Source organism: Dendrobates tinctorius, unplaced genomic scaffold (assembly GCF_039654945.1).
Source record: "Dendrobates tinctorius isolate UK_male_01 unplaced genomic scaffold, ASM3965494v1 ptg000160l, whole genome shotgun sequence".
NCBI lineage: Eukaryota > Metazoa > Chordata > Amphibia > Anura > Dendrobatidae > Dendrobates > Dendrobates tinctorius.
Window position 1 is genome coordinate 22522159 of NW_027361827.1, and position 23039 is coordinate 22545197.

Consider the following 23039-nt stretch of genomic DNA (forward strand, 5'->3'; position numbering starts at 1 on the left):
AAATCATTTTTTCACAAAAATGATATTTTTGCCCCCAATATTTTGTTTTCCTAAGGGTAACAGGAGAAATTGGACCGCAAAAGTTGTTTTGCAATTTTTTCCTGAGTAGGCTGATATCCCATATGTGGGGGTAAAACACTGTTTGGGCGCATGGCAGAGCTTGGAAGGGAAGGAGCACCATTTGACTTTTTCAACGCAGAATTGACTGGAATTGAGATCAGACGCCATGTTGCGTTTGGAGAGCACCTGATGTGCCCAAACTGTGGAAACCCCCCAATTCTAACTCCAACCCTAACCCCAACACACCCCTAACTGTAATCTCAGCCCTAATTCTATGATTCTATGATGATTCTATTATGATTCTATTATGATTCTATCCCTATACCTAGTCCTAACCCTAATGGGAAAATGGAAATAAATATATTTTCTTTTAATTTTATTATTTTTCCCCAACTAAGGGGGTATGATTTACTATTTATGGCGGTTTTTATATTTGGCAGCTGTGACACGATAAAAGACGCTTTTTATTGTAAAAATATTTTGTATCCCCACATTTTGAGAGCTATAATTTTTCCATATTTTGACCCACCGAGTCATGTGTGGTCTTATTTTTTGCGGGACGAGTTGACGTTTTTATTGATACCATTTTCGGGCACGTGACATTTTTTGATCGCTTTTTATTCCGATTTTTGGGACGCAGAATGAACAAAAAACAGCGTTTCATGAATTTCTTTTGGGGGGTGCGCTTACACCGTTCCGCGTGCGGTAAAATTGATAAAGCGGTTTTATTCTTCGGGTCAGTACGGTTACAGCGATACCTCATTTAGGTCTTTTTTTATGTTTTGGCGCTTTCATGCAATGAAAACAATTTTATATAAAAAATAATTATTTTTGCATCGCTTTATTCTGCGAGCTATAACTTTTTTATTTTTCCGCTGATGACGCTGTGTGGTGGCTCGTTTTTTGCGGGACGAGATGACGTTTTCAGCGGTACCATGGATATTTATATGCGTCTTTTTGATCGTGCGTTATTGTACTTTTTGTTCGGCAGTATGATAAATAATTTTTTGCTTCTTTTTTATTTTAATTATTTAAGGGGTTCGCTAAAGGGGTTAACTAATGCGAGTTTTATAGGGCGGGACGTTATGGACGTGGCAATACCAAATATGTGTACTTTTATTGCTTTTCTTTTATTTCCAAAAAATGAATTAGGGATTTTTTATTTTTTTTTTAATTCATTTAGCGATTTTTTTAAAATTATTTTTACACTTTTTTTTTTTTTTTTTTAACTTTATGACATTGTCCCAGGTGGGACATCACTGTCCTGTGACAGATCGCTGATCTGTCACATCACAGATTGCTGTGACAGATCAGCAATCTGTCACAGGCACTACACAGGCTTCCTCCTTGCCTGAGCTTTGCAGGCATGAGGAAGACAGCTCCCTGCAGGCCCCCGAAGGTCCCACTCACCATCTTGGATTCGGGGACCTGCAGGGAAGAGCCCCCCCCGCAGCAGTGCTGCACATTGCGCTGCAGTGGGGGTTCAGGGAAGCACGGAGGGAGCCCCCTCCCTGCCGATGCTTCCCTTTAACCCCCGGTACACCGTGATCGTGTTTGATCGCGGTGTGCCAGGGGTTAACGTGTCGGGGGCGGTTCGTGTCCGCCCCTGACACATTGTGCCGGGTGTCAGTTGTGATAATCAGCTGACACCCGGCCGCGATCAGCGGCGCTCACCACGTGAGCGCAGCTGATCGCACTAGACGTACTATTCCGTCCTTGGGACTTAGGTCCCAGGTCACATGGACTGAATAGTACTTCCATTGTAGGAAAGGGGTTAAGGTGACTACAATTTTGTTTTGTTGTAGGCGTACAATCACATCCCTAAAGTTCAAAGCATAACTAACGACAGAGCCCCTTACCTTTTCCCATGCAATCTTTAAAGCGCTGTTTTTCTTCTCATCAAGTTCTTCAATAGTGCCCAAAATCTTAGACTTGTCATTCTCCACTATTCTCTTCTTTTTCTTCAAGTCATTATACTGTAAAAATAAAACTCATTAGGTCGCCATTCCTAGAGCAAATCTTAATGTAAAACTGTTAGAACAGTTGCAATTATTACTGGTTTTTAAACTCTTACCCCCGCTCCTCCCCCCAAGGCTGTTTGCACCTTCATGACCAGGCCAAATTTTACAATTCTGAGCAGTGTCACTTTATGTGGTAATAACTCTGGAGCGCTTCACCATATCCCACTGATTCGGAGACTGTTCTCGTAAAATATTGTACTTCATGACAGTGGTAACATTTGTCTAATATGACTTGCACTCATTTGTGAAAAAATTAAGGTGAAAAGTTCGCAATTTTCAAACTTTTAATTTTTCTGCCCTTAAACCAGAGTTATGTAACACAAAATGGTTAATAGGTTAAAAGTTGACCAACAATTTCTCATATTTCCAAAAAAATGATTTTTTTTTTTTTTATGAACCACATTACAACTGAAGAGACTGAGGCGCCTATGACAGAAATACCCCAAATTTACACCATTTTAAAAACTGCACCCCTCAAGGTGCTCAAAACCACATTCAAGAAGTTTATTGACCCTTCAGGTGCTTCACAGCAATTTCTGCAATGTGGAAGAAAAAAAATGAACATTAACTTTTTTTCACAAAATCATTTTTACTTTAGACCCAAATTTCTTTATTTTCACAAGGGTAAAAGGAGAAAATGGACCCCAACGTTTGTAGTGCAATTTCTCCTGAGTTTGCAGATACCCCATATGTTTAGGAAAACTAACATTTGGGCGCACGGCAGGGCTCAGAAAAGAAGAGTAACATTTTGGAATGCAGACTTGGTGGAATAGTCTGCGGGTGCTGTGTCTCGTTTGGAGAGCCCCTGATGTGTGGTGGTGGTTCCACTGTTTGGGTACAAGTGATCCCATTTTAGAAACTAGATGCCTCAAGTAATTTATCTAGACATGTGGTAAGCACTTTGAACCTCCAGGTGCTTCACAGAATTTTACAACATTGATCTGCAAAAAAAAAAAAAAAAAAAAGACCTTTTCCCACAAAATTGCATTAGCCCCATTTTTTCTCATTTTCACAAGGACGGCAAGAGGAAAATGGACTCCAAAATTTAAATTGTGCAATTCAGGGTACACAGATACCCTATATGTGGTTAAAAACTACTTTTGAGGCACGGTGCAAAGCTCAGAAGGGAAGAAGCGTCATATTGGAGTTCAGATTTTGCTGGAACATTTTTGAGACTGCCATGTAACATTGGCAGAGCACCTGAGGTGCCAGAAAAAAAAGACACCCCCATATGTGACCTCATTTTACAAACTACTCCCCCAATGAAGTAATCTAGGGGTGCAGTGATCATATTGACATCACATGTGCCTCACAGAATTTTATACAATTTGGTGGTTAAGAAAGAAGTACATTTTTGACACTAAAATGATGTTTTAGCCCCAAGTTTTTAATTTTTTTTTTTAAGGGCGAATAAGAAAAAAATGGATCTATGTATTGTAAAAAATTTTCCTGAGTGCACCAATACCTTACATGTACTCAGGAAATACTTTTCAAGCACAGTGAAAAACTCAGAAGAGAAGGAGCACCATATTACAGTGCAGATATTACTGGTATGGATTGCGTGTGCCATGACCCACTGGGAAAAATCCCTTAGTTGCCGAAACAGCAGAACCCCTCAAAGACATCATTTTACAAACTACACCTCCTGATGAATTAATCTTAGCGTGCAGTGATCATATTGACATCACGGGTATGTCACAGAATTTTATACCATTGGACAAAGAAGAAAATTATGTTTTTACCACCAAAATTTAGTTTCTTTATCGCTTCATTGGAGTACACAGGTAGCCATGGGTGTATATGCTGCTGTCGTTAGGAGGTTGACACTATGCAAAAAAGTAAAAATAGCTCCTCTGCAGTATACACCCACCGACAGGCACAAAATACCTCAGTTTAAGCTTAGTGTCTTGTAGGAGGCGGACCTGGATCTGGAGCGAGATTCGCATTTTTCCTTGAAGATTCCTTGTGTGTGTTTATTAATCTTTTTCCCTTTGTTTTTCAGATTCGTCTTTCTAGGGTAATAGGGTGTAATGTCTCACCCGGTTTTCCAGTACGTATGCGACCGAGAGAGCAGTGTGGTGTCACCCACATCGCCCACTCTCGGACCCGCAGGCAGGACTTTTTCCCTTGTCACCCTTACGGGTCTTTCAGGGCGCATACTGGTGCCCAGTCCTTGCCTTTTCCCCTCTTCACCCCTCTCCTCGGAGAGGGCTGAGAGGAGGACAGTGGTCACCATCGGTGGCCTCCCCCCTTCTTGTAAGGGGTTGATACCGTCTTCTGCACCGTCTGGAGACGGTGCGGGAAGGAGGATCCCCGATGCCAGTGACCCTCTTACAGCTGAGGGCTCCTGATGTGTGAAGAGGAATCGGGGACCCATCTCTGCTTCAGGGACTTCCGCCCTGTCTCCAGGGTCCCATGCCGACAGGTTCTCCTCACCGTAACTGGTCACTCCTGTCAAGGTGAAAATATATTTTCTTATATAACTTTTATATTTTTATACTGTGAAACAATAAGTTTTTCCTAATTGCTTGCTAATGCAAATGTAACTGTATTAAAGATGGCTGCCAGTGTTCACTTTCACTTAAATTCAGTGTCTAAAGAGTTAAGTTAAGTTTCATTTCTCCTAAAAAAGATAACTCAGGAATGTGAAGAAGGAGTAACCATCGGGAGACGTTTTGACGAATCAGAGAGAGACTGGACACTAGATGTATACTGCATAAACCCCGCCTAATGCACGCCTTCCCCTAACACTCAATATAGTATTGTGTATTTGTAAATAAAAGCCAGTTGTTGTACTGCTCCTGACAGGTGTGGATGCAGGACATTAGCTAAGACTGAATCAGCTGCGTGTCTGAGTCATTCTTAATCGGTACCAGATGTTTTGCGCTCGCACAATGATTTGGAATGACTGGTGAATGAGGATTCATTGTCGTTTACGACCCCGACAATTTGGCGCCCAACGTGGGGCGTGGACAGTGATCCGAGGCTCCTCTGGACCCATGCCTGGATGTCTGTGGATGATACCTGTAGTGGCTGACCTCGAGGACTGATCACCCTCCAAAACACGGTAAGTGAGATCATATACACTGTATGTGTCACACTTGCTAGTGTCTCAGCCGTTATTGGTTTGTCTGTGGTCTCCTTGGGTCTGAGGGGTGACCGGTCGAGTGGTGAGACTGAGTGCGATCCTGTGCCACGCTCTGAACCAGCAACTGAGAGGCGTCGCATTCTGCGCGTCCTCGTGTACACCACACCTCCTCCACCGGTCATTGTACTCCATTCAACCACCCTACCCGTGACTATTGTCTAGTAGTGAAGTGGAGTGATAAATTGAGCTAGTTGCAGATTGTGGGGCAACCTAGAGGAAGGGATAGGAGACGCAGCCTCTGTGATATTGTACCAGCTAGGTAATTAAGACGTCCCGAGAAGGGACCACCTGTATTTCTGTGGAGGGCTCTCACTAGGAGACCGCCTCCCGACTGTTGGAATATCGTGGCAGGATAATCTGTTAATCACTGCTGTTCAAGGTTAGGGAAAGGAAATATTGAGCGCGAGGCTCTTTTCCTAGTACGTCGAACGTGAGGCTCCGTACTGTGGAACATCAGTGTTGATATCGCTACCAGTGGTTTTTCTGCAGAGAACCATAGTATTCTGTAAGAGTCATGCTGCGTATCTTAAAGCAGAAGAAGTCTGTGCCCCACAAGTTAGATGAGGACGCTGTGGAGGTCAAGGCAATAGTAGCGTCACGGGAAGGCAAGAAGGCAGTCAAGAATGTTGAGAGATTGTATAAGCATGTAGGATTGCCCTCGTCAGGGAGATTACAGCCGGCTATGTGGCATAATCTCATAGAGAACAAACAAGGCATGTTGAAAGATAAAGGATTGTTAGAACAAGCACAAGCTCATCTGCGAGTTGCGCGAGGCTTGAAGAATGAAGGATGGAAAGAGATTGATGGGGAAGGAGGATCAGACAATGCGGAACCTGTGTTTGGTTATAAAATGCCTTTGAACTGTGATCTTATAGATTGTAAAATGGCCGCCGTGCCACTGATGATGAAAATGCAGTCCCAACCACCGCCCTATAATGGCGACAAGACGAGCTCTCCAGAAACGTGGGTGTGTCCTGTTTGTGGCGTGCAGAATCCAACCTGGGTGGAAACCTGCCGTGTGTGTGGGGCGGGCCGTCCTTGGGGTTCCGCCCAGACCATGGACGGAAGTGGGGCATGCCACGCCTCCACCGGCAGCCATCTTGGTGCACCCGGAATTCCTCCCCAGCCACTATGTCCGCTGGTAACACTTTCCGGCGAGTACTATCAGGGACCACCACTTCCTGAGAAACCTCCGGCACCGACCGATGCTGTTCCCACCTCTAATGTTCCTGTTTCTGTTCCGGCCTCTGGGCCTAGTCTCCCGGTGCAACCCACTGTGATATTTGTAAATACACCTGGTCAAGGTCCCTTCACTCTTGATGCCCTGACCGGCAGTACGGCTTTCCGGTCCGTAATGCGTATGAGGCGCCAAGCTATCGGAGATGATGAGGGATCAGAAGATTCTGACAATCAGGTTGCTACAATTCCCCCTGCCCCGCCACTGCTATTAGGTCCGTTCGAATCCCCCCGGCCCGGAAGGAGCCCACTACCTACCCCTCTCAACAAATCCTCTAGGTTGCCCCATGACCCTGAAATCTGGTTCCCCTGTCATTCACGCTATTACATCACACCTCAGGGCTCCCAGGTTCTTTTCTCAGTGGGGTATGGGGACATAGTTACCCACCAGGTAGGAGCCATAGTGAACCCAGCTAACTCTACCCTGTCGCATAGAGGTGGTTTGGCCCAACAGATAGCTAAAAAGGGAGGCCCAGCCATAACCCAAGAGTGTCAGGCCTACCTTGCCAGTTGTGGCCCCTTGCATCCAGGAGACGCTATGTCCACCCAGTGAGGGAATTTGCCCTGTGATATAGTGTTACACACTGCAGGCCCTATATATGATTACAGGACACCCGAGCATTGCCGTATCCCGGACAGATGCGTTATAGATATTTCAAATCTACATCTGAGACTGAATGAATTGAGTAATGATATAGTTCGTGTTATATGTGGCATTACATTGTAAAGTTTCCTGAATGCATTTGGCCAGAAAAAGGGCAAGGCATGGTTAATCTCATTATACAGTTATCTGCTCTTACAGTGAAATCCCGTGATTTTGAGTTTCTTTGTAGAAATTGATTTTGATAAGTCTAAAGAACTACAGAATTCTGTGAAGGACGACGCTGCATTCTGACGGGAGGGGTGAAGGATGGCGCTGCGTAGTTTCTTCTCCCTTCGCTCTTATCTCTGCTGAGTGTGAGTTGTGCTCAAAATTCTCTGTAATTCTATCCGTAAGGTACAAGCTGAAAGATTTGTGCATTTTAAAGCAACAGTACTTAATTGAAGATTGGAAGTTAAAAGTAAGATATGGTGCCTAATTTAGAAGGGAATTGTAAGTGATTGCTTGGTCATTAATGTGTTTGAACCTGCTTCTAGTTGTGTGATTGATTTGTATAGCAAATTGTGTCAAATTACAAGAGACAGAGAAGGAAGGAAGCAGTAAAACAAGTGGGACAAATATTGAAAAAGGCAAAAATACCAGAGTGTGAATGTTTGGATGTACAAAAAGGCACAGACAAGGGAAGAAAATAGCAAGTGAATAAATGATGCTTGAGAATGTGCAGCAGTGTGGAAGGTGTATTATGAATGTTTGATTGACAAAGTGTAACCAGAGACCCAGACAAAACAGATGGACTTGTAAACACTGTGGTCAGACTCAGACAAATCCAGACTGAATAGCTACTTGTGTGACCTGTGCTACTGACCTAAGAGAATTGCACTAAATCCTATCCAGACAAGATCATAAGAAGCTGACATAATAGTGTGGATAGTGGGTAGTGGGGACATTGGCCCTTGAGGAGTAAGCTGACAGTAGACATCAGACGGCCAACCCCATCAGGACCTAGAAGTGTGACTAGAATAAGAAAGATACAGGTGTATTATCCCTGGAGCCCCTCTGACCAGCTAGCTTTGCTGAAGCAGCTGCCTGCCCCTGAAGACCAACCATTCCCGTTTTACAGACACATAAAGGAAGTACAGCAGACATGTACTGTGAGTCACTAAGACAATGGGCTGCAGTGGAACAATCAGAGCAGTCTGTACTCCTGACTAATGTGACACAGCAAAGAGGAGAGAGAGTAGAGATATACCTTGGACGGTTACAGCTGAAATGGGCAGACATGGGGTACATTTGCATAAATCCACTTGATGTTAGAATACTGGTGGATGCATTCATTGACGGTATGAACAAAGACTTACGAGACGCAGTACAGACAGCCAGACCTGAATGGAGACATGTAGATCCGAAAGACCTCCTTAAGGTAGCTAAAGAAATTGAGCAAACAAGGACAATAAAACGACCTGTCATGTATGCTGGAGCACAAGGAAAAAAGTGGAGACGTAATAGGGAAGGCATGTGAGATGACACTGACGTTTCTTTTGACAATCTATTCCCCACATGACATCCATGCCATACTCCTACAAGTTCAACCAAAACATCTGTCTATGGCCAGACAGCTCCGACTTGAGTGTGCTCTACTAATTCCTGAGTATGTCACTCCTCACAAGATGTAACGTTCTGAATCCAGCCACCCTCCTGCCTGTGGATTCAGAAAAGGGGGAATTGGTGACCGTATTGGCAAGTGAGGAAGGATACTTTGACATGACGCATGAACATGTCTGCATAGAACTGATGAGTCAGGAGACAGTTGGGTTTGCACACATTCATGAAAAACCTGTTCCTAATGCAGACTTTGAGTTTTTTTTTTTGTAGATGGCCCCAGATACCACCAGGATGGACGATTCTACACTGGATATGCAGTAGTATCCTCACATGAGGTAATCCGAGCGGAACCACTCTCTCCTCACATGTCGGCGCAGGAGGCAGAGTTGAAGGCACTCACTGAGGCGTGTAGAGCCGCTGCAGGTAAAGTCGCTAACATTTTCACAGATTCGAAGCCCATTAAAAATGCAGAGCTGGTGAAACAATTGATGGAGGCATTGATGTTACCAGTCCAGGTTGGCATTGTCAAGGTAAAAGCACACACAAAGGTGACTCCGTGGAGGTAGAGGGCAATAGAAGGGCAAACGAGGCTGCTAAAATAGCACAAGGCGGAATAGAGAGAGCAGTGGACGGTGGCGGGGAGTCAGCGTATTCCAGCCACATTGGGTCTAGATGTCCTGAAATCCCTCCAGCAAAAGGCTGCCCAAACAGAGAAGGTACACCGAGGGAGACTGGGAGCTGAGCTGAACTCAAATGGAGTATGGGAGAATAAGGATAAAATGTGCCCACCAAAGTCCCTGTTCCCAATCATGGCGCAAGCAGCACATGGCCCCAATCACACCTCAAAAAGTCACATGTGTGCCATGGTAGATGCCTTCTGGATTGCTCCTGGCTTCAGTTGCGCAGCCGCGAAACTTGTACAATCATGCCTCATCTGTGCACAGCACAACCCAGGTAAAACAGTAAAAGTCCCTAAGAAAGCGACACCTAGGCCTCTCTACCCGTTTCAGAGACGGCAGATTGACGACATACAGCTACCAAGGTAGGAGTGTATGCAAATATCCTAGTATGTGTAGATCTCTTCTCTGGATGGCCAAAGGCCTACCCGGTGAAAACTGCTACAGCTCGAGCTACTGCAAAGAAACTGGTGATGGAACTAGTACCACGATTCGGTGTCCCTGAAACAATTGAATCAGACAGAGGTACACACTTTACTGCTGAGGTAATGCAAAATGTAATGCAAATGATAGGTGTAGAACAAGCATTTCATACACCCTACCACCCACAGAGTTCAGGGAAGGTAGAGAGAATGAACGGGACACTAAAATTGAAAATACAGAAAACCATGGAGCAAACCCATAAACCATGGCCAGAGTGTCTCCCATTAGCATTATTCTCAGTAAGGTACACACCCACGGGGAAAACTAAACTGTCACCCTTCGAGATACTGTTTGGAAGACCACCGAACACAGGGTTGTACTACCCACAGGTCTTAACACTCAATGTGGATAATTTGACAAGTTATGTAATCCAGTTGCAAAAGCATTTAACTCAAATGCATTCTCTAGTTTTCTCTTCCATTCCAGATCCAGATAGTGTGGAAGGAACTCACTGTCTACAACCTGGTGATTACGTATATGTCAAGAAACACTCCAGAAAGACCCTTGAACCCCGATATCAAGGACCTTACCAAGTACTCCTGACAACGCCTACTGCTGTTAAGTTGGAAGGACGACCAACCTGGATCCACGCATCGCATTGCAAACTAGCCACAGGAATTAACAAAGCATAAGAGTGCATAATGTTTTGGTTTGGTTTTGTTGCATTATCTGTAATAATGGTAGCTGCGTGGGACAATCTAAATTCTCCAATGTCCTTGAATAATAAGTTTATACAACATCATGAAAAAATACTAAATGATTGGTCAAAAGACACTCAGTCTCCAGCAGATTGCTGGATCTGCACACATTCACCAATATCGGCCACTAGTATTCCGTTCCTTGTTATTCCTGTGCCACCCGAGGAATTATTTGCCTGGACCAGTTGTTCTGATACACTCGCTAATAATGCCACAAATAATGTGAAGTTATGGAACACAACTGTTGGAATACCTATTGTGGGATGGGTAGGATACCCTTGGTGGCAGGGTAATCTTTCAGGAAGTAATACAAACCTTCAATATCTGGCATATAAAGGGGGGGCTTGGGTACCCAGGAATAGAACTCGGTTAACCTACCTGGGGCAAATTCCAATGTATGGCCTACAAGTTAGTATTAATGTAACTTCCCACTCTACTGATGCCTTCAAACCAATACTGCTAGAAAGAAGGTTGCATAACACGTCCTGGAAGTATTCCAATTTATTTCCCCAGGGCAATAATGAAACTTGTTTTAATATTTCAGGTATATACCTTGCAACGAGTCATCTGGATATGAGAAAGGAACTCCCACCTGTAGAAATCCCGATGTAGGGTATTGTAGCCCTTTAGGACAACTTCCAAATTGGTGTATGCTTCAGAATGTATCTGCGTTCATAGATTTAGTTCATAGACTGGTATTACAACATTCAGCCCTATGGGACCTACCTAGTGACATGCTCTGGGTATGTGGAGACAATGCATATAAATGGTTGCCAGTAGGGGTAAAAGGTGCTTGTACTCTGGGTCGTTTGACTCCAGCTACCTTTGTTATTCCGAATGACCAGTTGAATACTCAGAGCATACCTAAACACCACTGCCTGTGTCATGAATTTGTTGAAAGGTTTGAAGCCCACTGATTGCCCAGATTACGTCCCACTAATTCATAAGGAACCCAAACTAAAGGTCCCAGGAGAAGTAACTGTATTAGCTGACAATTACACCTGCTATAATTCCCACGACACCACAGGTACACCAGTAGGGATCTTCGAGACAGGTTTCTGCAAAGAGAATAGTTCTCTAGATACTGACTTGTTAATCAAACATACACAATATATGTATGACATTTATTGGTTATGTGGAGATGGTAAGCTCCGTCCTAGGTTGCCAAATGCCTGGACAGGCCAATGCACCCTTGTTAAACTAGCTATGCAGTTCAAGATTCTACCCTGGGATCCAAAGATACCTGATGAACCTACCAGGAAAAGGAGAAGCCTCGATCAGCTCCATATGAGTTATGAAGAAGATCCACTAGTATATATTGATGCTATTGGAGTGCCAAGGGGGGTGCCTGACCAATTTAAAGCCCAGAACCAGATCTATGCTGGCTTTGCTTCTATAATCCCACAGGTGCAGATTAATAAAAATGTTGAATGGATCAATTACATATATTACAGTGAACAAAGGTTTGTCAATTTCAGCCAAGATGCCTTCCAAGGTATAGTTGAAGAATTGGGCCCTAACACTAGAATGACACTCCAAAATCGACTAGCCCTTGATATGATATTAGCTGAGAAAGGAGGAGTTTGTGGGATGGTGGGAGAGGAGTGTTGTACCTATATCCCTCAGAACTCTGGAGTGAATGGAAAAACCATGATAGCCCTTAAAAAGATAACTGGGTTAGCAGCAGAATTGAAAACTAATGCTGGAGTAGACACATCTTTCTTTTCCGGCTGGTTGGGTGGACTCAAGGGATTCCTTCAACAAGCTTGTATAGTACTGATTGCCCTCCTTGTAATTGGATCAATAACTCTTTGTTGTGTTATTCCCTTGTATAAAAAGGTTATTGCCAAAGCAACTCCGACTGGCACCTTCCTCAATCAAGAAGTAGACCCACCAGAGTACGATGGTACTGATCTAGGGAAGATCCCTAAGTATATTCCCCTCAAGAGAGTAGACAAAACCCCCCATTCTCAGATGATGTTAAGAGACTTAGTTTAGGGACAGCGGGAGAACTCCATGTGAGGTTAGTGAAGGGTTCAGCTGCCTGGAGGCCTCTCGCTAGGGGAGAGCTTCTGAGGTGTCTGGATGAAGAAATCCACCTCCCCTTTTCCCATCACATGGACAGTCTCGAAGGATCTTTCATTAAGGGAAAAACTTAGTGTTTAGGGGGGATTGTCAAGGTGAAAATATATTTTCTTATATAACTTTTATATTTTTATACTGTGAAACAATAAGTTTTTCCTAATTTCTTGCTAATGCAAATGTAACTGTATTAAAGATGGCTGCCAGTGTTCACTTTCACTTAAATTCAGTGTCTAAAGAGTTAAGTTTCATTTCTCCTAAAAAAGATAACTCAGGAATGTGAAGAAGGAGTAACCATCGGGAGACGTTTTGACGAATCAGAGAGAGACTGGACACTAGATGTATACTGCATAAACCCCGCCTAATGCACGCCTTCCCCTAACACTCAATATAGTATTGTGTATTTGTAAATAAAAGCCAGTTGTTGTACTGCTCCTGACAGGTGTGGATGCAGGACATTAGCTAAGACTGAATCAGCTGCGTGTCTGAGTCATTCTTAATCGGTACCAGATGTTTTGCGCTCGCACAATGATTTGGAATGACTGGTGAATGAGGATTCATTGTCGTTTACGACCCCGACACTCCCAGCCGGGAATTTCGTCAGGGTGGGAGGCAGACTCTCTTCTCTTCCGGCAAGTATGGTGGTCAACAACACCTTGGTCAGAGAGACAGTCAGGCATTCCCTGTACGCACAGGGGTAATCGGATCTGTTCCCCGGAACGAGCGAGTTTCAGGGTTCTACTCCAATTTTTTTCTTACTCCTGAAGATAGATGGATCGTTTTCTTCATTTTTGGACCTCAAGCGATTCAACTGTCATGTTCGGATCCATCTTTTCAGGATTCAGTCCCTACGTTCAGTAATCACTTCCACGGAATCAGGAGAGTTTTGTTCTGTAGACATTTAGGATACTTATCTGCACATGCTTGTTTGTGTTCAGCATCAGAGATTCTTACGGGTTGCAATCCTGGAGGATCACTTTCAGTTCTCGACTCTTCCCTTCGGCCTGGCCCTCTGTCACCAGAGTATTCTGGGAAGTCAGGGCAGTGATCACAGCCATCCTTCGCTCCAAAGAATTCCTTACTTGGACGATCTGATCAAGGGGCCGTCGCGCCGAGGCTGTGATCAGAGTCTTCAGATCACCTTGGACATTCTGGTCTGCCTTTATTGGATTGTCAACAGAGAGAAGTCTTCCCTGACCCCAGTTCAGCTCCTGGTATTTCAGGGCATGAGGTTCGTCACGACCCAAGCCCGCATCTCCATTCCAAAGTAGAAGTTATCCCTCTTCCCATGGTACCGCACGCTAAAGCAACCGGCTCATCTCCACCTGCGGTTTTGCATGAGAGGTCTGGGGTAGTTGATTGCCAACATGGGACCGGTGCCTTTTGACCAGGTTCCATACCTGTCCTCTTTAACTGGCCCTCTTGCCAGCTTGGGACAAGAGGGCCATCACTCTAGACCGACCTGTGCTTCTGCTGTGAAGGGTTAAAACTAAAATCAGAGCTGAAGTTTCACTTCTCCATTTCTCTGAAGGTTTCGTTTCTTCATTTTTGTTGCTGTAAGATAAATTTTTGTAATTGGCATGGGCTGTCATGAAACCAGACTGTTTTCATCAAGTGCAAAGATAAGGGGCTGGGGGGGGGTGTATTACTCTGAATATGCCATTATACTATTTTCTACGCTATCTAGGTACGGACATATATGTAGTTTCCGGTTTCTTGCAATATTATTGGCTTATAAAGTGAAATAATTTTATTGGTAGTTGAGAACCTTGAATAATTAAGCAAATTATTATAAAAGAAGTGACTACAATAAACGGGTTACCGATCTCTTTGGATCGTCCCATACAGAGAGACGTCTCCGTTTGGTCATTTGAGTTGCTAGCAACACTCTGTGGAATAATTTGGACATCACTGGCTCAACCGTGAAGGGTTAATTTAACTCTCTCCCTATCACTGCCTCTCAATGTGAGGCAGTCTTTACCTGGTGGACGCCATCTGCATCAGTCCTTCGAGGCAAGTCTTCCTTCTCTCCGGTGGTAGGTCATCACCTCCGACGCCAGTCGTCTCGGATGGGGAGCCGTCTTTCATCCTCAGCGTAGGGTGGCTGGAACGCCCAATAAGCCGCTATCCCCATCAATCTCCTGGAGAGCAGGGCAATATTTCTTTGGCCTTCGCCGCTGGCAGACCCTCTTCGCAGGCCAGCCAGTCCTCATACACAGTCAGACAACGCCACTGCCGTGGTTCTCATGAACCATCAAAGTGGGACTCGCAGCAAACAGGTTATGGTACAGGAACCAGGTTTCTGCGACAGGTCACGTTCCCGCCTCATCATCTGTGCACATTACGAGGATGAAAAATTGGGCAGCTGATTCTTTGAGTCATCAGGATCGCGCATCGGGCTAGTGGTCATTCGGCCCAGTAGTTTTCACCAGATATGCAAGGAATGGGCACACCGGATGTTGTCCTGATGGCATCTCGGATGAACCATAAGGTTCCTCAGTACATAACCAAGTCCTGGGATCTCTAGCCATCGGTTGTAATGCTCTGGTACTCTTGTGGTTACATTTCCAACTGCCCTTTCTTTTTCCGTCTCTCCCCTTGATTCCGAGAATCGTGAAAAAGTTAAAGGCAGAAGGGATTACAGTAATTCTGATGGCTCCCAACTGGCCAAGACAGGCCTGGTACCCGGAGCTGGTGAACGTGCTCATGGACGCTCCCTGGAGGATTCCAGACTGTCCGAATCTTCTTTAGCAAGGCCTCCTCTTTCATCAGAGATCACAGTCTCTAAGTTTGACGGCATGGCCGTTGAGGCTTAGTTCTGAGAAAGGTTGGTTTTTTCCTTCAGGTTATTCAGACCATGATTTGGGCAAGAAAACCGGCATCCTCGCGTATCTACCACAGATACTGGAAAACCTTCATTCGGTGACGTAAGGTCAACTATTTCGTTCCTATGTCCTTTTCCCTTCATTCCATCCTTGGTTTTTTTGAAAGCGGGACTTGACTCGGGTCTCTCTCTCTGTATTCTTAAGGGGCAAGTTTCCACTGTCAATTCTTCTCCAACGAGATCTGGTGTCTCGTGCCCAAGTAAAGACTTTTCTTCAAGGAATCGCCCACCTGGCACCTTGTTATCATTCCCCTATAGATCCATAGGATCTTAACCTGGTCCTTGGCGCACTCCAGCGCGCTTCTCTTTTTGAGCCCTTTCAAGACATTCCGTTTTTCTCTTCCTAGTTGCCGTTACGGCCATCAGAGGAGTTTCTGAGTTGGCGGCACTATCCTGCCATTCTCCGTTCCTGATTCCACATCAGAACAAGGTATATATCAGACCTATTCCTAACTTTGTATCTAAGGTGGTCATTTCACATTAATGCAGTCATTGTCCTTCCTTCTCTATGTCCCTCTACGGTCCATTCCATGGAGAAGTCCTTTTTGGGCAGTTGGTCACCAGGCCTCAGATTTACAGATTGTGAGGCCACGATCTGGTCATCTTTGCACACCTTCGCAAGGTTTTTACGGTGTTCATATTCATGTCTTGTCCGACGAAGGCCTAGGAAGGAAATGGTGCAGGCGGTGGTTACGCACCGTCCGACCTAAATCTGTTCTTTCTTTGCATTCTTTGTTCCCACTCTTGGGGACTGCTTTAGGACATCTGTGTCCCCCAATGAAGAGATAAAGAAAGAAGGATTTTTGGTACTCACAGTAAAATCTTTTTTTGTGGAGCCTTCATTGGGGGACATAGCACCCTCCCTAATTGTTTGTACCATTATTGGGCCGAAGTGCCTTTTTTCTTGGGTTGGTACATATGTTGAGTTTTGGTTGCTTCTCCTACTGCTTTAGCACTAACTGAGGTACTTTGTGCCTGTCGGTGGGTGGGTGTATTCTGCAGAGGAGCTATTTTTCCTTTTTTTCATAGTATCAGCCTCTTAGCGACAGCAGCATACACCCATGGCTACCTGTGTCCCCAATGAAGGCTCCAAGAAAGACTTTACGGTGAGTACCAAAATTCCTTCTTTTAGCCACAAATTTTACATTTTCACAAAAGTGGGTAAACATGTCACCAAAATTTGTCCCCCAGTTTCTGCTGAACGTGGAAATACCCCCATATGTGGCTGTACAGTACTGCTGTGCCACATGCAGAGACTCGGGAGGGGCGGAGTGTCTTCATCCTCATCACATGAGTTTGACTTTGACAAGTATTTGGATGACATGGAGCAGGCTAAGCATTGCCGCAAGGAAAAAGATTTCACTCCATCTCCTATAGCAAGCAGATTTACCATATTTCAGCAAAATGTTTCACTTGCTCTCAAAGAAATAGAAAAATTCAACCGTTCATCAAAACTGACTGTGCATGAGACAATTCCTTTCTACCCGGAAATTGTTAGAGATATTGCCCATGTAGTTACGGCTTTGCCTCCAACCCAAGTTAGTGTAGAGAGGTTGTTCTCTAGCCTTAAAAGTATTAGGTCAGATTTGAGGTCATCTATGAAGGATGATCTGATGGAGGCAATTCTATTTCTTAGAACAAATTCATAGACTGCACAAATGTTATTTAGTATATTTTTGTTGAAAACTGTTTTTTGCCACTTACATACTTTATTACATAGTGTGTGTATATATATATTCGATATTACATAGTGTATTACATATTTACAATTTATTACAGTTTTTTGTGTTCTAAAGTTGTATTCCAATAAATATATGTTCTATCTAAATATCTTGATTATTGTATCAAAAATAATTAAATCTCTGATGTTCTTATTGTACTACATTATACTGTGTTGTGTATGTGTGGGGGGCTGCTATAAACTGTGTGTGGGGACTGAACTATACTGTGTATATGTGGGGTCTGCACTATACTGTGTGTGGGACGGGTTACGCTATACTGTGTGTGGGGAGCTGCACTATACTGTGTGTGGGGGGGCAGCATTATACTCTGAGGGGGCTGCAGTATACAGGGCTGCATTATACACTCTCAAGGACCATGGAGAGTCCATTTTACTATATGGACTATATGGGACCTGCATTATACTATATCGAGGACTAGCTGTACCAATCATTCTTTCTCAGCCGGAATAAGGCTATGTGCCCACGTAGCATTTTTCAAGCGTCTTTTTCCTGAGCAGAAACGCATGCCCTTGCCAGGGAAAACACATGCGCTTTTTGACGCGATTGTCTAGCGTTTTGACATGCGTTTTCCTATGCGTTTTTGCAATTACAGTGTATGTATGCGGAATCGCATGCGATTCCGCACAATTAATGAACATGCTGAGTTTTTTTCTGCTAAGCGTTTCCGCAGCGGAAAAAGCACCATTAGCACAACATGTGCATTTTCCATTCTATTACATTAGATGCTTTTCTTAAGCGTTTCCGCAGCAGAAACGCTTGTCTAAAAGCGCTGCGGAAACGTTTAAAAAACGCAACGTGGGCACACAACCTAAGGGTATGTGCAGATGATCAGTAATCGCTGCGGTTTGGCGTTTTGTACTTCTGCAGCGTCCAACCTGCAGAGTCCAGATGTTACAGCATAGTGGATGGAATTTCAAGAAATTCCATGCCAACTACACGTGTACTGACACCTGCGGCTCACCCGCGGAGACGGACATGCAGCGCGTCTTTCCAGACCACAGCATGTCTATTTATTTGCGGAGACGCGAGCCTCCGCAAGATAAATATCACCCTACATTGTATTGGACGCGGTGAATCCGCACGGTTTAATGAACACATGCGGTATCATCTGCGATCAATAGACGGCAGCCCTTTGGATGCAGCGGACATGTGCTGTGTCCAAAGCGCTGCCAAATACTGAACATGTGCACCTACCCTAAAAGGCCGGGAAATAAGCGAATGACTTCATGTTGTCGATCACACTTGTTTAGCGGCCTGAACTCAGCGCATGTAAATAAAATCGAAATGTTTCTGTGTGATGGTGTTGTATGTGAGCATTTGGGGCCCCACTTTAAACTTTTGCCCAGGGCCCCACTTTGTCTAAAATCTAAAACCGGCCCTGTACAACACCTGGGCATGGTCCTGATAAGGCGGCGATGTTCTCCCGAGGATCTCCTCTCAGACCTGGATAAAAGCATCAGTGAACTCCTGGACAGTTTTGTTGTACAACATGGCATTGGTGGATGGAATGAGACAATGTCCCTGATGTGCTCTGTTGTATTCAGGTCTGGGGAACGGGCAGGCTAGTCAATAGCATCAATGCCTTCACACTCTCCACCAGCTAGCTAGTCTCCAAGCTCCTATAGGAAAAGCTTCTGTGGATAACATGTGGTCTAACTGCTTTGTTCAGCCAGCTATGATTTCATGAGGAAAATTTGGACTTCTTGAATGTCCTAGTCACACACCAGTTACATTTTCAAGATCTCTGAAAAGGGCCAAACACCTTACCGATCCGATCTAAGTCCCCAGGGTAGGAAAGTACGTAGAATGACTAGTAGGAGCCAGGCAGCAAAGGAGTGTTTGGTCTCCAAGGGTAACGATGGCCCTGCCGAATCCAATGGTATCAGAATTGCCGTCCTGTGACCTTCCCATAGGTTTTGGGAGATGTTTCTACGAGCGTGTGTGGTGCCACGTCATTTTTTGGGGGGGGATTTCATTCAAATGGGAGTGTTCTTTACTATTTTAGCCCTTTCTACTTCTCGGCATAGGGCCTTTTTCATTGCTGTACTCTGTTCTAAAGAACGCAAAAACGTCTAGAATTGAGAGCGAAAGCCAAGTGCGATTGGAGAGCCCCTGATGTGCCTAAACAGTGGAAACCCCCCACAACTGACCTCAATTTGGCAACTAGACCCCATTGGGAACCAGGGCTGTGGAGTCGGTAAGCCAAACCTGCGACTCCGACTCCTCAATTTCCCTTACACAGACTCCCACATATATTGTTTATATTTAAGTGAAAAATTTATTGTAGTACAATGTGAACATCAGACATTTAATCATTTTTTATGATACATTAAGATATATAGATAGAACATTATATTTATTGGAATACAACTTTAGAACACAAAACTGTACTAAATTGTAAATATGTAATACACTATGTAATATCGAATATTATATATATATATATATATATATATATATATATATATAACTATGTAAATGGCACAAAACAGTTTTCAACAAAAACATACTTAATAACATTTGTGCAGTCTATGAATTTGTTCTAAGAAATAGAATTGCCTCCATCAGATCCTCCTTCATAGATGATCTCAAATCTGACCTAATAATTTTAAGGCTAGAGAACAACCTCTCTACACTAACTTGGGTTGGAGGCAAAGCCGTAACAACATGGGCAACATCTCTAACAATTTCCAGGTATAAAGGAATTTCCTCATGCACCGTCTGTTTTGATGAATGGTTGAAACATTTTGCTGAAATATGGTCAATCTGTTTGCTATAGGAGACGGAGTGAAGTCTTTTTCCTTGCAGTAACGCTTTGCCTGCTCTATGTCATCCAAATACTTGTCAAAGTCGAACTCCTCATCTGATGAGGATGAAGATATGGCAGCAGTAGCTCTGTCAGGACCCAAGTCCTCTTGCGCCTGGCAGTCCTCCTGTAGGCCACTCATCCTAACTGCTACCTCAGTCAGAGCTTTTTTTCCTTTAGTAAGCTGTTGATCATCAAGCAGTATACGATGACTTGGGTCCACATAAACAGCTGCCAGAAACATGGATTTTTTTGAGTACTCACCATAAAATCCTTTTCTCCGAGACGCTCATTGGGGGACACAGAGACTGTGGGTGTATGCTACTGCCGTCTGGAGGCTGACACTAGGTATACAAAAAAAAACAAGTTATCTCCTCCTCCGCCACATACACCCTCGCCCCAGTACCGGGCGGAAACCAGTTTAGTGCAAAAAGCAGTAGGAGGACATAAACATAATTTTAACCTTATGCCAAACATATGTCTGAAAAAGGACCACCCTACCTTAAACAAGGAATTATATTAATTAAATAAACGAAAGCCACCTGGCTATTAGGGTGGTGCTGTGTCCCCCAATGAGCGTCTCGGAGAAAAGGATTTTACGGTGAGTACTCACAAAAATCCATGTTTCTCCTTCCTCTCATTGGGGGACACAGAGACTGTGGGACATCCTAAAGCAGTCCCTGGGTGGGAAGACAACTCACCCCTCCATGCCGCATGCCCTCCTAGAATCATAGAATCATAGAATGGTAGAGTTGGAAGGGACCTCCTGGGCCATCTGGTCCAACCCCCTGCTCAAAGCAGGATTCGCTAAATCATCCCAGTCAGATGTCTGTCCAGCCTCTGTTTGAAGACTTCCATTGAAGGAGAACTCACCACTTCTCGTGGCAGCCTGTTCCACTCATTGATCACTCTAACTGTCAAAAAGTTTTTTCTAATATCTAATCTGTGTCTCCTCCCATTCAGTTTCATCCCATTGCTTCTAGTCTTTCCTTGTGCAAATGAGAATAAAGTTGATCCTTCTACAATGTGACAGCCCTTTAGATATTTGTAGACAGCTATTAAGTCTCCTCTCAGTCTTCTCTTTTGCAAACTAAACATTCCCAAATCCTGCAACCTTTCCTCATAAGACAGGGTTTGCAGACCGGTCACCATTCTGGTCACTCTTTTCTGAACTTGCTCCAGTTTGTTGATGTCTTTTTTAAAATGTGGTGCCCAAAACTGGACACAATATTCCAGATGAGGTCTGACCAAAGAGGAGTAGAGGGAAATAATGACTTCACGTGATCTAGACTGTATGCTTCTGTTAATACATCCTAGAATTGCATTTGCCTTTTTTGCTGCTGCATCACACTGTTGACTCATATTCAGTCTGTGATCTATTAGTATACCCAAGTCTTTTTCACATGTGCTGTCACTTAGCCCTATTCCTCCCATTCTATATATGCTTTTTTCATTTTTATTGCCCAGATGTAGTACTTTGCATTTCTCCCTGTTAAAAACCATTCTGTTAGTTGCTGCCCACTTCTCCAGTTTATTTATATCTTTTTGAATCCTCTCTCTCTCTTCTCTAGTATTAGCTATCCCTCCTAGCTTTGTGTCATCAGCAAATTTAATCAGTTTACCCTCAATTCCTTCATCTAAGTCGTTGATAAAGATGTTGAACAATAAAGGGCCCAGGACAGAGCCCTGTGGTACCCCACTTGAGACATTCTTCCAACTGGATGTGCAGCCATTTACGACCACTCTTTGGGTCCGATCACTAAGCCAGTTATGAATCCACCTAACAGTTGCCTTGTCCATTCCATACTTAGTCATTTTTTCAATAAGGATTGTATGAGATACTTTGTCAAATGCTTTGCTGAAGTCAAGATATACTATATCTACAGCATTTCCTTGCTCCACCCAATCAGTGATACCGTCATAGAAGGAAATTAAGTTAGTTTGACATGACTTATTAGCTACAAACCCATGCTGACTCTGTTTAATCACTTCATTCTTATCCAGGTATTGACATACATGTTGTTTAATAATTTGTTCAAAGATCTTTCCTGGTATATTAGTCAGACTCACCGGCCTATAGTTGCCTGGGTCCACCTTCTTCCCCTTTTTGAAGATAGGAACAACATTTGCTCTTCTCCAGTCTTCTGGCACTTCTCCTGTTCTCCAAGAATTTTCAAAGATTATGGAGAGGGGTTCAAAAATTTCTTCTGCTATCTCCTTCAGTACTCTGGGGTGTAATTCATCTGGACCTGGAGACTTGAATTCATTTAGGTTAGCTAAGTGTTTCCTCACTATCTTTCTGTTTATAGATATCCTGGATTCTTCTACTCCCTTTATAGGACAGTGAAGAACAGTTGATGTTACATTTCCTTTCTGAGAGAAAACAGATGCAAAATAGGAATTTAAAAGTTCAGCCTTCTCAACATCCTGTCTTACCATTTCATCATTTTCATCTTGTAAAAATCCTATAGCATCTTTGACTTTTCTTTTACTTTTGACATATCCCCAAAATCCTTTATTATTGCTTTTGACATCTCTTGCAAGCCTCAATTCATTTTCAGCTTTAGATAATCTGATTTGTGCCCTGCAGGTTCTGCAGACAGCATTATATTCTTCTTTAGATATGCCTCCCTCTTTCCATTTTATAAACATTTTTTTCTTCCTTTTTAGCATGTGCTTAAGTTCTGTGTTCATCCATCCTGGTTTCCTTAAATGCTTCCTATTCTTCCCTCTTTTCGGAATTGTTAACAACTGTGCTTTGAGAATTTCATTTTTCAAGATTTCCCATCCTTCCTGGACATTTTTGTCTTTAAGGATATCCAGCCATTGGATCCCTCCAATTCTCTTTCTGAATCCCTTAAAATCTGCCTTTCTGAAATCTAACCTTGACGTCTGAGTCTTCACAGGTCTTCCGCCTCTAGTTATCCAAAATTCTAAAATAGCATGGTCGCTACCTCCTAGGGTCCCAACCACTTTTACCTCCTCAACCATTTCCTCCC

The 23039-nt window shown here is 43.7% G+C and overlaps 1 protein-coding gene across 2 annotated transcripts in view; it reads right to left on the reverse strand.

Moving 5' to 3' along the window:
- The window catches only part of SMC2 (structural maintenance of chromosomes 2), a 212186-nt gene that overhangs the window by 31496 nt on the left and 157651 nt on the right, over positions 1-23039 (reverse strand). For both annotated transcript variants that reach the window (XM_073549710.1, XM_073549709.1), the window contains exon 22: positions 1920-2036. In XM_073549710.1, the coding sequence (XP_073405811.1) occupies positions 1920-2036 (117 nt within the window). The remainder of the gene's footprint in view (positions 1-1919; positions 2037-23039) is intronic.